We start from the raw sequence: 14,187 nt of genomic DNA, 5'->3' as shown, positions 1-14,187 counted from the left end.
ATATGAGCAACTCAACCTTCCTGAACGTTTTGTTCGGCTATTGTTAGCTGATTTGGCTGATCTGTTCTTACTGTTATATTATTACAATTTGGTCCTTTTCTTACCGGTCCTTACCTTTTCGCACCTCGGCCACGCCCTTTGATCCTTCTCACATCGTACCCAGTGTATTTTCGCGCTTTGCGAGGATGTTAGGGCCCCATTTATATGGTCTTGGTTACTCGAGACAACCCTCCCTCCAAGATAGCCTAGCCGAGATAACTTTTAGCTTATTTCTAGGAAAATTCAAGGGAAAATCACTTGTTTCGATGGAACTCACTACTATTAACGGGAACTTTGGCGAAACATTTTAAGGAAGTGTTTCTTTTCCCTTGGCCTTACAGAGTTCGTTTCCATGTGCCAGATTTGTTCGGCACGGCCTGAAATACTCTGGATCAGTTTCAGTGATATATGAACCTACCGAAGGAATATAGTTTTTGTTCCACAAAATAAGATAATCAATCATTAAGCAAGCAATCAATTAAGCAATCGATCGATCGATCGATCAATCAATCAATCAATCTGATCAATCACGCGGCTGGCGGGAAAACGAACACATAATGAACAAACTACTCCCCAGTCCTCTTGTCTTTTCAGATCTTCGACTTGCAGGGTTTCCGATCTCCACACTAGATAATGTAGCGCACAGCGCGTCAGTTCGCAGCCGGGTTGGCTATGAAACGCATAGTGATGGTTTTTCTTCGTTGAGAATGACAGATCAACTCTCTTTAAAAGCGCTACAAGTTGTCTTGGTTGGAGAGCACCTAAGAAACCGACTGCGTGCTGAACAAGATCCTGCCATGATCCGCGACCGGCGCTATCACCTCCGTATGTACTCTTGCTGTTTTGTGGGCCGTGACCTTGTGGACTGGTTGATTAAGAATGGCGACGCCAACAGCCGTGGAGGAGCAATTCAGTGCATGAATATTCTTTTGGAGAACAGCATATTCCATCACGGTAAATACAAAAAAGACAGAGACATTTTGCTTATCTTCTACACCGTTCAAATGCATCAGTCCGTGTCAAATTGGTAATATCTTGCAGGTTGAGAGTCCGAGCTGATATTAGTTTACAAAACACAATCTCTAATTTATTCTATCGACTTCTGAGATAATTTCTTTTGTCACGGTAGTATTTCTTAATTGGTTAATTAATTAGTTTATTGTGGGAGCTTGTAGGAGGTCTTTTAAAATATTTTACAATCTACAACCTGTACATGTTCGTGAATGGGTACAAAGACGCGTGCTGGTAAACATAGCTCCTTGATTATTATAAAGTGAATCGATAGCTATCGGGTGAGGAAAATAAATTTTGAAGTGTTGTGCCACAACCTCATTTCTATGCCTGGTACATTTACCAACCTAATTTCTGTTTACTAGCCTTTGATCAGTCAGGCTATTGTTGAGCTTAGGAAGATTTTCACTTTAGAGAAAAAAAGAAAACCGAAACATTCATAGAAACATAGCTTCTATCCAACGGTAGCACAAAACTATCTAGCGTATTTGTGGGAGCACTGTGTGCAGTTATGTGACTCATGTTTTTGATGGCTTAACTTTCGTTTCCCCAAACAGCCACTCCCGTTTCAATTAAGTCAATGGAGGCAAACATGGTTTCTAATTCCAAAAATTTACATCTTCGTCATCTTCGACATATCTTTTCTTTCTGATATCCCTCTGATTTTCATGATGCTACAGGCTAGGCAACCAGTATATTGTTATGTCATTTTATCTCACAACAATGATGAGGCTGAAGTTAACCTGTAGTTTTTTATTGTATGAAAACCAGGTCTGATAAACGGTCAGTGTACAACGCTGACTTGAATCAAGTTACCATTTCCATTATTAAGAGCAACCATAAACAGGCTAATCTGAGCATTACTCAGGCAAACTTCACTGATTTTCATGCTAACCAGAATGCTATTCAGGCTAACCAGAGTGCAGACTTTCACTCCGATTAGACTGAATATATACCTAGGTTAGTCTGTTTATGGTTCGCACTTCATATTGGAAACAACATGATATACAAAATATTATTAACAAATAGTCTGCAGTCTGCATTCTACCCTCACTCTGCATTTTACCCCTGGTTTGCAGTCTGTAGTCTGCATTTTACACTGACTGCTCTGATAAACCATAATTCCTCCAAGGTGTTGACTCCTCTGTTCTCCTCCTTTTTTTACCAGTCTGTGATGATCATCAGTTTAAAGATGAGATGCTGTTTTACAGGTTCCGCAGAGATGATGATACAGTTGTGTCTAATCCTGACCTTGCCATAATATATAGGGGTTGTGATATCTACTACAGGTGATGATATTAATCGTTATTTTTTTTAATATGATATTAAATCAAATAGTACAGTGTTGTGTATTTGATTTAAATAGTGATGTAATCAGTTAACAGCTGAATTTAGGACTCAAAACTATACATGTATTTTATTATCTCTTACTTGTGTAAATAGCGGTAAATATTCGACCAAATGGTTTTGACTTCAGACTGAGTTAACTTTGTGCAGTTGGCCCAAGACGAGCTACCTTATTTGTTTTGTACAATATTCCGGAACAGTACAGCTTGAGCAGGCTAGTTAGTAAATTGTGCTTGGACCGTGCCTGTTGATTGAATTTGTCAGCTTTCAAAAACAAAAACTACACGGGATATGACCGTTTCCATGAAAACAGTCTACAGTTTGGCAAAATCCTAAATTTTCAGAACTGGTCGCCAGTTGGTGACTCGCATTTTGTCCGATAACTAAAGAAAACCACGACACCACTTTTGTTTTTAAATCTTTATATTGGGAAATCAAGCGGATATGGTAGCTGGTATACAATTCACCTTTCCGTCCCCAGTAAAGTAATGTCTGAATATGTATGGGTTATTGACCAAGTGTGAGGTCAAGATGGCTGGATATTGACCAAGTTCTTTTTTTGCATGTTTATGGACCGAGACTGGGAAGTTTTTCTTGCGGGACACGGCTGGTAGTCCCGAGCGGGCAAGATTGCTCCATCTTGCCCGCTCAGGTAGCCAATCACAGCGCAGGATTTGATTCATCTTGTCCACTCACGGAGCTAGCCATATAATAATACAAGATAATCGAAAAACTTGAACGTATTACCTCACGACACTGCGTTCATGGCGCGCCATATTGTTTCAGCGGCTTCTTCCGAAACTGGGATCGCAGGCGCACTTCAACACCATGTGCTTTTCATTTGCCGTGAAAATGGCGGCAGATACCAATCAGTTGAAGGAATTACGTGAGTTTTTACGTGGGGAATGAAGATTCAGCCAAAATGTTAATCCAAACTTCAAATCCTTCATCAGTTGTTGAATAAAATACGAAAATATGCAAGGACCCACGTTTGTCTCATAATGAAAACCACGGACTTAAAACATTTTATTCTTCGCTTCATTTAAAATGACTATGGAGACAACCATCACCTTCGGACCAGAGACATATCACTTGAGAACAACGGTAGCTTTATAACTAAGTGTTACAGGTGTTGTTTCTAATTGTTTTCGCTCTTCAATTGTGACTTTTCTTGCATGCAAAGTAAACTATAAAATCATGTTCTTGTGTGAGTTATATATAAGATAAGTTTTTTTTTTTTTTTTTTTACTTACAACACTAACTCTATTTACATTATATTGCTCTAATTATTTACACTATTTAAATTACAATAACTAAACGACTTACATTACTAACAAATACAGTTACACGACTTACACAATTAAGAAATACAGTGACGACAAGGGGCAAAGAAAAAAAAAAACTGAGAAGAAAAATAGCTAGTTATCATTACAGCTTGAGGTTGTAGTACAGAAACATAAAAAAACAGACCAAAGACATGTGGTACATTAAAAGTAAAATGAGTTATGCATCTGACAGGAGATTAGAAATAGATTAATGGGTAGGTTATGCATCTGACAGGAGATTAGAAATAGATTAATGGGTAGGAGATAGATAACCCTACAGAAAATATAATCTAAAATATTAATTAAATCCTCATATATCCTGTAAGAGGTTTCCATTTCTTCGTGTCTCCACTTTTTGTTTCTATCTCATATTGTAATTTTAGTGTGCATATGAAAAACGTAAGATTTGGATGATCATTTTTTGTTTTAGCGAGCCATATGTGATATCGTGCTAAGAGAAAGCAGTAATTTATAAGAAGCGCAAATTGAGAGATATCTGGCCTCAGACCCAAAGCAGTAATATTTGTCAAAGCATAATCTCTAGGAAGTAAATTTAAGTTTTTCAGCCATTCGGTAAGTTTATTCCAAAAGTGAGATGTTTGGCGGCATGACCAAAAAAGATGAATTATTGACTCAGAGGAGGTGTGACAAAAACTGCACTTTTCATCGCCCTGTAGACCTATTCTAAATAAAAAGTTATTGGTTGGTACACGTCTATGTAAGAATTTAAACTGAAACTCTATCAGCTTAGTGCTCTTTGTGCATTTTTTAGCTAAAAGATAGGCAGCATTCCAATTTATGTTGTCATTTATTGGTAGGCCACAATCCTCTAGCCACTTCTTTTGACTTGACTCTGGGATTAAACTCTTGTTACTAATCAGTTTTTTATATATTATTGTAGTTGCTTTTTTGACCTGCAAAATTCTTGTTGTAAGTGGCTCATATTCGTGGTCAGTGTTCTGTAAATCTTGAAAATTAGAATCAGTCCGAAGAGACTTTACAGCCGATATTAATCCGTAGAAGCTGAGAGGGCGAGGGTCTATTTCATACTTACAGCGGAAATCATTTAACGAGAGAAAGTTGTTGTCCGGTCCTAAAAGATGTTTCACCCGAGTTATTCCCTTGGTGAACTAATTTTGTTGGCTATCTTTATTAGGGAGTTATGCCAAAGTTGTTGATCCAGAAAGTGATCTTTCGATGTTATTTCAGGTTCAAAGTTAACTTCCGCCCAGATTCCTAATAGTTCTTTTAAAAAGGCATCCGAAGTTGTTATTGTCGATAAGGTGTCTCTAACGTTGAGGTTGTAGGAAAAAAAGTTTTGACAGCCATATTTTTTTAGGGTTATATCAAAAAAGATTTTCCATTTTCCCTTATTGTTGTTATCTAAATATTTTTTAATCCATGTGGTTTTGAGGGATTTATTGAAGGAACTAATATCAATCATTTTTAGGCCACCACCACCGAAATCATTGATCATTACCTTCCGTTTTATCTTGTCGCCTTTACCATTCCATAAAAAAGTGTAGAGTAAATCATTTATTTCTTTTAAAACCCTGTAGTTTGAGCGAAGAGGTGAGAGTAGATAAACCAATTGGGAGACCACTAGTGATTTGATAACAGTGATTTTCCCTGACAATGTGAGTCGGCGGTATTTCCAGCATCTCAGGATTTCTTTCACTTTTTCAAGTTTCTCATTGTAGTTTAAAGAGGCAGATAGTTCGGGATCTGTTGAAATCCATAGACCTAGGGATTTTACTTTGTCTTTTGGCCATTTAAGCTCTTTTCCTGATAACAGAATTTTATCACTTCCAATACTTGCGCCAATCCATAGAGCTTCCGTTTTCTTATCATTGAGTCTGAGGCCAGAGACTTTGCTGAAATCGTCAAGCATTCCAAGGGATGAAAGGAGAGATTCACGTGACCCGTCTAATATAAGTGTTGTGTCATCGACATATCACTTGAGAACAACGGTAGCTTTATAACTAAGTGTTACAGGTGTTGTTTCTAATTGTTTTCGCTCTTCAATTGTGACTTTTCTTGCATGCAAAGTAAACTATAAAATCATGTTCTTGTGTGAGTTATATATAAGATAAGCGAAAAAGCGAGTGTTTCAATGTCCTCAAACAGTGTGCCAAAAACAAATGCCCAGGCAGTGATGGCCTCTCGGTTGAGTTTTATTTGCACTTCTGGCATCTACTCGGCGAAGAAATGGTAGAAAGTTTTAATTACGCCCATAAATTAGGAAAACTAAATATCACTCAAAGACAAGGTATAATAAAGGTCATACCAAAAAAACGAAAGAACCGGCTGTATTTAGAAAATTGGAGATCATTAACGTTACTTAATGTTGATTATAAAATAGCAACAAAATCAATAGCTCACAGAATCGCTAAAGTCCTTCCCAAATTAATAAATGAAGACCAAACTGGCTATGTCAAGGGCCGCTACATAGGACAGAATATTAGACTCATCAATGACATCATGAAGATAACTGAGCTGGAAAACATTCCCGGCATGGCGATTTTTATTCACTTTAAAAAAGCCTTCGACACCGTTGACTGGAACTTCCTTTTTAAGACCTTGGAGGCTTTAAATTTCGGCCCTCAGTTACAACAGTGGATTCGAACCTTTTACGCTGACTGTACAAGCTGTGTAACAAATAATGGTTACGCCTCCGCTTTCTTTAATCTACAAAGAGGTGTTCGCCAAGGGTGCCCACTTTCTGGCTCCCTGTTTGTGCTCTGCGCCGAAATTCTTGCTAACGCAATAAGGTCTAATGCAGGTATCCAAGGAATCAATATTTACGGAAAAGAATTCAAAATTTCACAATACGCAGACGATACCACTGTTTTTGTTTCCGATAGTATATCTGCCCAAAATTTATTCCAACTGCTCAATGCCTTTCAAAACTGCTCAGGTCTTGAAGTAAACAAAAGTAAAACAGAGGGCATGTGGCTGGGCGCAAACAAAAACAACTTGGAGGAACCTCTAGACATAACATGGCCAAAAGATCCCATACTTGCGCTCGGTATACACTTCTCCTATGATGAAGAGGCTGCCTTTCAAAAGAACTTTGAACAGAAATTGTCTTCAATGACTTCCCTACTTAACCTGTGGTACCCTAGGAACTTAACTCTACATGGCCGTATTGTCATCCTAAAAGCACTAGCCCTTTCCAAACTTACTTATAACACCGCTGTCCTCCCTGTTACATCTAATTTCATTCAAAATGTTAATAAAGTTATATCCCAATTCGTATGGCGCAAGAAAACCCCAAAGATAAAGCAAACCACAATGATTGGACCGAGAGCAAAAGGAGGTCTTGGAATGCCTGATTTTGATGCAATAAACAACGCTCTCAAAGCGACCTGGATCCGAAGACTTGATAACGGTTACCCTTCCGCGAGCTGGACGCATATCCCTGTTACCATGTTAGAAAAATGTGGTGGCAAATTTCTCCTTAAGTGCAATTTTGATCTCAAAAATCTCAATGTAAGAATTCCTCTCAAATTTTACGAGAAAGCCTTGTTGGCTTGGCAGTCAATCAATTTGTTTACTCCGTCCTCAGAAGAGGAAATACTTGATGAAATTCTTTGGAACAATAGATTCATCAGGATTGGTAACTACTCAGTGTACTACAAAGAATGGCATGAAGCGGGTGTAGAAAAAATTAGAAATATCTTCAACGGTGACACATTTACATCTTACCAAGATTTCTGCTCTCACTTTGCCCTTAAAACTAACTTTCTAACCTATTACGGTTTATGCCAAGCAATTCCATCTAACTGGATTAAAACTTTGAAAGGCAAATTACAGCCGCATTCGAAGGAACCTACAAACATGGATAGAATTCCCCTTGAGAAGCTCTCTTGCAAACTTGCTACTAACTACCTTGTTGAAAAGAAGTTCGTTTCTGCCACCGCCGAAAAAAGACTGAAAAGAGCTAATTTGAACGACCAGCAAATTTATCAAACGTACATGATGCCTTTCAAGGCCACTAAAGATATTCAACTCTCAATGTTTCAGTTCAAGATTGTACACCATATTTTACCCACCAATGCTGCATTACATAAATTCGGTATTAAAGAGCACGACCGCTGTCATTTATGTGCTGAAAAGCAAACAATTACACATCTCTTCGTAACTTGCCCCAACGTCCAGCTGTTTTGGACAGAGTTTACTGATTGGTGGTACAGAAAAAACAATACTGTAATCACGCTCTCTGAAGCACAAATACTTTACGGCATCACAGACACCGTGCCTCTGTGTCTCGGTTTAAACCTCTGTACAATAATTGCAAAATATTATATTTACACCGCTTCAAAAAATGAGGAAGATTATTTCTTAGACGCTTTCTTGGCTATCCTTAAAAACAAAATAGAAATAGAAACTAGCAGAGCAAAGGTGCAAGTTAAACTGTAAATATAGCTAAATATACCGTAAATTGTCGCTTTTTTGTCTTTTTTTTTTTTTTTTTTTTTTTCAGTTTTCTCTAGTTCTAGTAACCGTAGTAAAAGTTTGTAGTAATTGTCCGCGATTAAAAAGTAGTGTAACGTAAGCGGTTTAAATAATACTGTTGTTTCGTCAAGCATTGTAATTAGAGCAAGTTGTAATTAGCGTAAGTAGCTGTATTGTTGTAGTTTTATACGTAATTTTTTGTAATTAATAATGTAAGTATGCGTGCTGTAAAAAATAGATAATTAATAATAATAAAAATTAAAAAAAAAAAAAAAAAAAATATATAAGATAAGTTGGCGACCAAAATTTACGATCTGGCGACCAAAATTTTTCCGTTACTCGCCGGCTGGCTCCCAAACGAAAAGGTTAATTTCAAGCCCTGGCAGGGTTCATCGGCAGAAGCATCAAGTGCTATATTTTAATGAAGCACCTTCACATCGTTGCGCAAGAAAACAATCAGTTTTCAGCAAATACGAAATATAATCAGATCGATTCTTCCCCTACTGCTCTTTCAATGTTTATCTCAAGTGAAAAAGATAACTTTGATTGAATGGTGAATTTGTTCTTTTGATTACTGGTAAGATTGCTGATTTGAATGGTGTAAAAAGACCATTTCACTAGAGTATGTATGATGAGGATTTTATCAAAGGTTAACAAGATTTGCCATGTTCGAAAATTCTGTAAATAGTTTCACGCATGCTCAGTGCTGTTTGCATGTTTTCCATGCATAGGTCAATTACATTGAGAGGTCAATTACATTGACTTTTAATGGTTTCCTTTTCGTCTGTTTTTGACATCACTTCGTATGTATATACTAAAACAATAATTCTTTTTAATTTCAGTGCAGCAGAATATTTATAATAATAATAATGATACTACTACTACTACTACTACTACTGCTACTGCTACTGCCACTGCTACTGCTACTACTAGTAATAATAATAATAATAATAATAATAATAATAATAATAATGACTTTATTGGCTGGATAACATAATTACTGGTAAAACCAGTAGTTCTCGATTTCAAAGAATAATAATTTGGTAATTATTTGTTTTTGTGCAGGGCAAAGAATGAGGATTGTCAGCTGATTAAGTCACGTCCTTGTCATGACTTTGTGTACAGGAACTGTTTTACAGGCCGTGAGCTGGTAGACTGGCTAATACAAAATGGTGAAGTTTCTGACAGAGGGCAGGGGGTGATACTTGGAAGAGAACTTCTAGACCAGGGAATCATTAAGCATGGTAAGCAGGGATGGGAAGTTGACAGTTAAGAGTGTATAAACATGCATAGTTTAGGCTGGGTTAATCATATGTTAATTATTTAATATTATTTCAAGTGCAATTTGAATGAATAAACTCATGTACTAGACTAACAAAATTGATGGTATGAAGATTGCAATGAGCACTCCTGCCTGAAGAAATGGGTATAACCTATCTTATTGCAAGTCATCTTTATTATTACTATTACTTGTCAGTATGCTTACTAATAACTGCCAAGGGACTTTGATAGATCATTAAAGAGGTCCTTCCAAGACTTTGGATCATTGCCAGATTCCTTATAAATTATTTGTTAAAGTTTTCTGAACTTTCTTTTATCACGCAGTTACAGATGAGTTTCACTTCAGAGATGAAAATGTCTTTTATCAATTTATGATTGACAAGGAAGTAAATAAAAAGATGATCGATGCACTGGGGATTGTTGATGACAAGCTTCCAGGCTCCCCAAGGAGTTTGAGACGAAGGAATATCCCTGCGCCTCTGAACACACAAAAATCCAGTCCAGTCCCTTTTGCAAAAGAAAGGCCTCAGTTGGAAGAGCCATTTGGTAAGGATAAAAAAAAAATGCTTACAGTATTACTATCTTTTTTTTCTCAAGCATGTCTAAATGAATTGAGATTGGGTTCAGAGACCAGCTATTATCAAATGAATGTCATTATGTGTTCTTAAAGAATTAGACATTTTATTAACTAATACCCTCACTGGCTGACAGTCAGTAGAACCAAACTGAGATTGGTTTAAAGAACTTTCACCACCTGGCGTGACCAATCAGAATTGAGCAAAACCAAATCCAATCAAGTCTTGGTTCCATGTATTATTTCCTTGTACTATGGTGCATATAAGTGATTGTAAATTTGTAACTGTTTAGATTACCAAAGATCGCCTGATAGTCCAGATTTCTTCCCATCAAGTGGCAGCCCAAACAACCAGTCACCCAGACCAGGTATCAATATTGCATGGAATAATTTGATCTCATGCTCATTGTTCATAGTTCTATTCTGAAACTTTTGTTCACCCATAACATATGTAAGTGTGACTTAATTTTGTATTTGGTTGTTTGAAGTTATTTTAAGAGAAATCACTACAGCAGAACTGTTGGATCCAGATGGACCTTATATCACAAAGAATGTCATTGTAAGTTGTCATTTTCCTCCTTGTATTTGTCTTCTGTATTTATTATTGCCATGGCTGTTTTTTGGAACATTTTAAGCATTATAAGATACATTTAAGAAATAGAAAATTGTACTGCAAAACACAAGTGGAAGTTTGGGAGAACGAGAAATGTGGTGGGAACATGAGCCAACATACAGGTGCTTCCACAGCTCTTTTGAGTTCTCCCCAACTTTCGCGAGTGTTTCTATAACTTGATAGAAACACAGAGAACATGCTTTCCATTTTTTATAGAAAATTCCATGACAAAAAAGGTAAACAACTTGTTTACTTTGATCATTTAAAGATAAATTCTCTCTGCTTGCCCCATCATTACATCAACAGTTTGTGCTAGTTCTGTGTTTCTATCAAGTTATAAACACAATTTTTAACCAGTCAGTACACATATTTTCTTTAAGCTATTTTCTAAATATTATAGGGAGATGTCCAGTTCTCTTTCTTTATAGGAACAATAATTATTATATTGTCTCTAATCATAAACAACAACAAACGTGCTACCATCAGGCTGAGGGCAAATGATAAAAGGCAGCTGTATCTACATGCTTCAAATGAGTGCTATAAAAGTCAAACATTTTTACAGTAACTGTCCTATTTCTTGTGTGCTGATTGGCTCTTTTTTATCAGTAAGAGTGCAGATGGATAAAATTTTAATTTATGCAAACTTTCAAGTTCAACTTTCAGCTGTCAACTTTTTAACCAAAGAGATTTTATGGACTTTCTAAATAGTCAATCAAAAAGCGAGAAAAGCTATTGACAATGTTCATGTCATTTTGAATAAAATTCACTTATCTTTGTTTACGGCAAGTTGTATGGCATCTTCTCCCCTCATTTATTCCCGATGGCCCGTGGTTCCACAGCCACTTTAACAATGTTATGACGCAATTCATCATCAGTACAAGGACAGACACATAAAAAACTGACGTCAATTTGTTAAAGCTATTAACTCTGGTTCTGTCTCTGTGTAGGTAAAGAGTGATGCAGTAGGCTTTGGTTTTGTTGTTCGGGGCTCCAGTCCTGTCTACGTACAAACAATAGATCCTAAAGGACCAGCAGCTGCTGCTGGTTTAAAGGTGGGTGGAGCGATCATCTCAGTCCTTTGCAGCTGCTGGTAAGGTTATTCTGCCTCCCTCCCTCCCTCTCTCTTCACTTTGTTCTTTTCTACTACCTTTTGCTTGGGAGGCACTGTGGCCTCACAATTAGCATGCTTGACTCCAGATCAAGTGGTCCCAGCTCCAGGCCTGGCCAGGGACAGTGTTGTGTTCCCAGGCAAGACATTTTACTCTCAGTGCCTCTCGACTCCACCCAGATCAGTGGATATAATGCAGTGGGTAACCCTGCAATGAAATACCATCTCATCCAGGGGGGAGTAGAAATACTGTTAGTCACTTCATGCTAGATAAAAACCAGAGATAAGATGGGCCGCTTTGCCCGTATGCAGACTTTACCACACCTTCCTTTGCTTAGCAATACCATTTTTCTTTTCTTCCCATAATCTGAATGTATAATTAACAATAAGACCCATGGCCCTTGAGGGCGAAGGGTCTACTTGTTTCAGTATCACCCAACTAGTCAGACAGAAAGGGCAATAATAAAGTTAGTAAATGCAAGTTGAAGAAATATTTATTTGGGAATAAAATGAAAGAAAGCGTCATGCTTGATTGCGCCAATTTCACTACTCGAGGACTATTACTAATAGCCCTATGGTAGCGTAGCCAATAAAAATGTAGGATTTGCATTAGTCCACTATTTGGGTGATACTAACATGAGATATACACTGTGCAACGATTGACTAGGATATTTGAATTCTTTCCATGCAGGTACGGATGTTTCTAAAGAGTGTGAATGGTAAAGATGTGCTCTATTGGAACCACAGACAGGTCTCTCAGGAGATTTTGAGGGGGCAGAATATTGTGCACCTGGTAGTTATGACTCACTTCAAGGGTGCCGCTCAGTAGCTCTTCTCTCTTTTGTTGGAAAAAATTGTAGGGAAATCACCACTCACACTAACTTAGTGCTTCCTTATTTGAACTGCTCAAATTAAACAACAAAGTAAAATTAATGAGTTTCATCTTACCAAGAATTTTGTAAAAATGATGACTATATTGTATGTCTGTATAAACAGAATAGATGATTAAATTCATTTATGATAGACGAATGAGATGTTTTTTGAAGAAGGAAAGAGATCCTTTATTTTATTTGGAAAGCAATTTTTAGAGACTTGATATCAAAGTATTTATGTATGAATGAACATATATTATCAATAAATCATAACAATCCAGTGTATGTGTACTGTGTGTATAACAATGTTACAATGTATTATTAGACAGGTTTTAATCCTACTCTTTGGTGCACTAATTTGTTAACTTTCTTCTCAAATCCCTTACCTTGGTGTTTTTCAGTCTGAGCCTTAACATGTCAAAAACCAGTCTTTAAGATTATATAAACAATAGCCTCCATTTGGTGCGGACAAGAGAAAACGAGGTGAGAGAACACATCCCCGTGCCCTATGATAATCTTTTTCAATCTATTTTAAGCTTCACATCACGTTGTCAAAGTTATTTTTAGTCTCGGTCCCAAGATCGTGCAGGCAATGGCCAAGTGTCATCGGGTCGCGACTACTATAGTAAATACCAAATTGAAAATCTGGCGGGTTAAGAGAAAAAATAAGTTTGTTTTGAACTACATGTATACCACACTGTTAGCATTGGAAATATTTTCAAAGTGCTCACAGGGCAGGAAAATTATACATGCTTCTCCAAAGTTAAAAAATTAATTCCCCTGTATGAATGATTAACACAAAGCGCCAAGACTCTAATTTCTAACCTGCTTGAAAGTCATTTCTTGGAAAGTACCTAACGGATTGATGCGAAAAGTACCTCTTTCGAAAGTCAGACAGCTAAAATATTTGTTTCGCATTTGTTAGAACTTTTGCTTTGAAACAACTGGTGCAAATGTTTGCATATTTGATTTCGGAAGTGCTGTGTAATATTTACCAGGTTTGCATGTCCCCAGCGAGAAAAGCTGCTTCTCCAGACTTACCTCAACGTTTGGATCAAGAGAGTTCTCCTTAGAAAGCCTTTTCAAAGTGCCGGGCAGGAAAATTATCTTCAATGTGTTTATCCTAAGTCTACTTCAAAAATAAGTCTTGTCATTTCTCTGCATGACTGATTCACATGAGGCACCATGCCATGGCTGCTGACAAGAATTGCATTCCAATAAACACGTTTGAAAGTCGTTTCTCGAAAAGTACTGAACGGATTAAATTGAAAAACATCTCTTTTGAAAGGTTTTTCAAAACGCAGGACAGCTAAAATACTTGTTTTCAGTTTGTTAGAACTTTCGCTCCAAAAATACGGATGCAAATTTTTACATAATTAATTTCGAAAGTGCTGTGTAATATTTACCAGAGTTTGGATGTCCAAAGCGAAAAAACAGTTTCCCTGGAACTACCACATTGTTTGGATCGAAAGAGGCCTCTTTGAAAAGCATTTTCAAAGTGCTGGGCAGGAAAATTATCTTCTATGTGTTTATCCTCAGTTTACTTCAAAAATTATTAA

The 14,187-nt window shown here is 37.1% G+C and overlaps 1 protein-coding gene across 1 annotated transcript; it reads left to right on the top strand.

Moving 5' to 3' along the window:
- The first annotated feature begins 618 nt into the window (after positions 1-618).
- Positions 619-12,909, top strand: LOC110059945 (DEP domain-containing mTOR-interacting protein-like). Its single transcript, XM_020766660.2, has 8 exons — positions 619-993; positions 2,219-2,339; positions 9,246-9,424; positions 9,786-10,007; positions 10,329-10,403; positions 10,524-10,594; positions 11,596-11,700; positions 12,448-12,909. Exons 1-8 carry the CDS (start codon positions 747-749, stop codon positions 12,583-12,585), a joined length of 1,158 nt encoding a protein of 385 aa, XP_020622319.2. The 5' UTR covers positions 619-746; the 3' UTR covers positions 12,586-12,909.
- The last annotated feature ends 1,278 nt before the right edge of the window (positions 12,910-14,187 follow it).

This window comes from Orbicella faveolata, unplaced genomic scaffold, assembly GCF_042242905.1.
Source record: "Orbicella faveolata isolate gen_17 unplaced genomic scaffold, um_ofav_v1 contig_47, whole genome shotgun sequence".
Classification (NCBI taxonomy): Eukaryota; Metazoa; Cnidaria; class Anthozoa; order Scleractinia; family Merulinidae; genus Orbicella; species Orbicella faveolata.
Note: the sequence above shows the minus strand (reverse complement) of the source record. Positions and strands in the feature narration are given on the sequence as shown.

Bases quoted from the DNA above. Each gene is read 5' to 3' on its own strand.
- LOC110059945 (XM_020766660.2), top strand. From the start codon at position 747: ATGACAGATCAACTCTCTTTAAAAGCGCTACAAGTTGTCTTGGTTGGA. The intron at 994-2,218 runs GTAAATACAAAA...TTTTTTTACCAG, and splicing joins GAACAGCATATTCCATCACG to TCTGTGATGATCATCAGTTT. The intron at 10,595-11,595 runs GTAAGTTGTCAT...GTCTCTGTGTAG, and splicing joins ATATCACAAAGAATGTCATT to GTAAAGAGTGATGCAGTAGG.